At 38.2% G+C, this 2,859-nt stretch overlaps 1 protein-coding gene across 1 annotated transcript in view; it reads left to right on the top strand.

The window, feature by feature from the left end:
* LOC107678035 (serine/threonine-protein phosphatase 2A 55 kDa regulatory subunit B alpha isoform-like) overlaps nt 1-1,179 on the top strand; it is a 23,077-nt gene extending 21,898 nt beyond the window's left edge. The window contains exon 11 of the mRNA XM_016473147.1: nt 663-1,179. Within this exon, the coding sequence (XP_016328633.1) occupies nt 663-942 (280 nt within the window). The 3' untranslated portion in view covers nt 943-1,179. The remainder of the gene's footprint in view (nt 1-662) is intronic.
* The last annotated feature ends 1,680 nt before the right edge of the window (nt 1,180-2,859 follow it).

Raw genomic sequence — 2,859 nt, 5'->3', positions numbered from 1 at the left:
GCAGTTTTTTTTTTTTTTTTTTTTTAAGTTTGACAGATTTAACTTTGTGTTTTTTTTTTAAGTATTTCATAAACTTTGATAAAGAGAAATCAAAGATTATCAGTACCTTTTCCACAAGCTGAGGTAAATGCTAATATTTAGAAGGTGCGCTCAGTGTCATGTAAACAAACACAAAACACCATCATGGTGACAAACATGACACTAAAATAATGCAATAAACATTAACACAAGGTGCATCAAAACACTAATATACATAATTGAAAAAAAGGAAAAATGAAAGATGATACTTATTTCAATGTGAAAGCATCAGATGTTAGCTGGGATTCAGATAATGTCAATTTACATTTTGTCACTGTAAGTTATATGGTAATTTGTACTTTTTCACTTCTAAAAACTGTACATTCAACAGTATTTTACTGTAAAATTACCTAAAATGTCTTCTTATAGGTAGGGATATATAAATCATGATTTTATTAATACTTTTATTTAGCAAGTATGCATTAAATTGATCAAAAGTGACATTCAAGACAAAATAATAAAATGCTGGTCTTTTGAACATTTTAACATAACATTTTATAGTCTTTTACCATTAAAATTCCAATCATGTTTACAGTGAGGTTTATTAACTGTATTGTGTTTCTGGTTCAATTCTTTTGTCCTAGCGTGGTGATGACTGGATCCTACAACAACTTCTTCCGAATGTTGGACCGCAGCCAGCGGCGGGACGTCACCCTGGAGGCTTCGCGCGAGAGCTGCAAGCCCCGGCAGGTCCTAAAGCCGCGCAGGGTTTGCGCGGGCGGCAAGCGAAAGAAGGATGAGATCAGTGTGGACAGCCTGGACTTCAACAAGAAGATCCTACACACCGCCTGGCACCCGCAGGAAAATATCATCGCCGTGGCAACCACCAACAACCTCTACATCTTCCAGGAAAAAATGAACTAATACTGTCATGGGGAAAGAAAACCTCCGAACCTCTCTCTCTCTGTGAAAATGAAATAAAGAACTAGCAAAAATCATTTCTGTGACAGCCACCATCATCACATAACCAACCTTGGCCTACTCCAGGACAGAATGAACTAGTCGAGCCAACTAGCGTCTGCCAATACTGAGTAAACTGGTTCAAACTGGTCTGGAGAAGAGGCAACCTGGCCTCGGCCTCTGTGGCACCATGACACGCGCCTTGCTCTGGTGATGTTGTGCCAATCAAAAAAGGAGCAGCTTTTTTTTTTTTTTTTTTTTTTAAGTTTGACAGATTTAACTTTGTGTTTTTTTTTTTAAGTATTTCATAAACTTTGATAAAGAGAAATCAAAGATTATCAGTACCTTTTCCACAAGCTGAGGTAAATGCTAATATTTAGAAGGTGCGCTCAGTGTCATGTAAACAAACACAAAACACCATCATGGTGACAAACATGACACTAAAATAATGCAATAAACATTAACACAAGGTGCATCAAAACACTAATATACATAATTGAAAAAAAGGAAAAATGAAAGATGATACTTATTTCAATGTGAAAGCATCAGATGTTAGCTGGGATTCAGATAATGTCAATTTACATTTTGTCACTGTAAGTTATATGGTAATTTGTACTTTTTCACTTCTAAAAACTGTACATTCAACAGTATTTTACTGTAAAATTACCTAAAATGTCTTCTTATAGGTAGGGATATATAAATCATGATTTATTAATACTTTTATTTAGCAAGTATGCATTAAATTGATCAAAAGTGACATTCAAGACAAAATAATAAAATGCTGGTCTTTTGAACATTTTAACATAACATTTTATAGTCTTTTACCATTAAAATTCCAATCATGTTTACAGTGAGGTTTATTAACTGTATTGTGTTTCTGGTTCAATTCTTTTGTCCTAGCGTGGTGATGACTGGATCCTACAACAACTTCTTCCGAATGTTGGACCGCAGCCAGCGGCGGGACGTCACCCTGGAGGCTTCGCGCGAGAGCTGCAAGCCCCGGCAGGTCCTAAAGCCGCGCAGGGTTTGCGCGGGCGGCAAGCGAAAGAAGGATGAGATCAGTGTGGACAGCCTGGACTTCAACAAGAAGATCCTACACACCGCCTGGCACCCGCAGGAAAATATCATCGCCGTGGCAACCACCAACAACCTCTACATCTTCCAGGAAAAAATGAACTAATACTGTCATGGGGAAAGAAAACCTCCGAACCTCTCTCTCTCTGTGAAAATGAAATAAAGAACTAGCAAAAATCATTTCTGTGACAGCCACCATCATCACATAACCAACCTTGGCCTACTCCAGGACAGAATGAACTAGTCGAGCCAACTAGCGTCTGCCAATACTGAGTAAACTGGTTCAAACTGGTCTGGAGAAGAGGCAACCTGGCCTCGGCCTCTGTGGCACCATGACACGCGCCTTGCTCTGGTGATGTTGTGCCAATCTGTGTCTGTACCCTCCATCCCTTTCCCTTTACCCACAAGTCTGAGCCCAGGGACGAAATGGGCGGCAATCTGACAGATTTCAACCATGCGCTTTTTTTTGTGCTTTTTTTGGCTTTGGTTTTTTTTAAGTTGTCTGTATAAAAACTAATTTGAACTCATGTGGATGTGTCCCTGTGTCCTTTAATCCTCCATATGTTTCTCGTGCCATTGTAACCGTTTTTAACCTTCTCAGAGAAACTACCAAGTTGTTTAGTTTGTTTTAATTCTGTTTCAAGAATGAGTGTTTATTTTTTTTTAGATTTATTTTTTTAGCTCACTATTTATTACATTTCATACTGTCCCATTACACTCCATTACAGCTACAAAAGGTTTCGGCTGTTTTCTTTTCACACACTCACCATCACATTGGCCCAAAGAGCTTTTCATGTTCTTTTTTTT

Source organism: Sinocyclocheilus anshuiensis, unplaced genomic scaffold, assembly GCF_001515605.1.
Source record: "Sinocyclocheilus anshuiensis isolate Anshui unplaced genomic scaffold, SAMN03320099.WGS_v1.1 scaffold260, whole genome shotgun sequence".
Classification (NCBI taxonomy): Eukaryota; Metazoa; Chordata; class Actinopteri; order Cypriniformes; family Cyprinidae; genus Sinocyclocheilus; species Sinocyclocheilus anshuiensis.
Note: the sequence above shows the minus strand (reverse complement) of the source record. Positions and strands in the feature narration are given on the sequence as shown.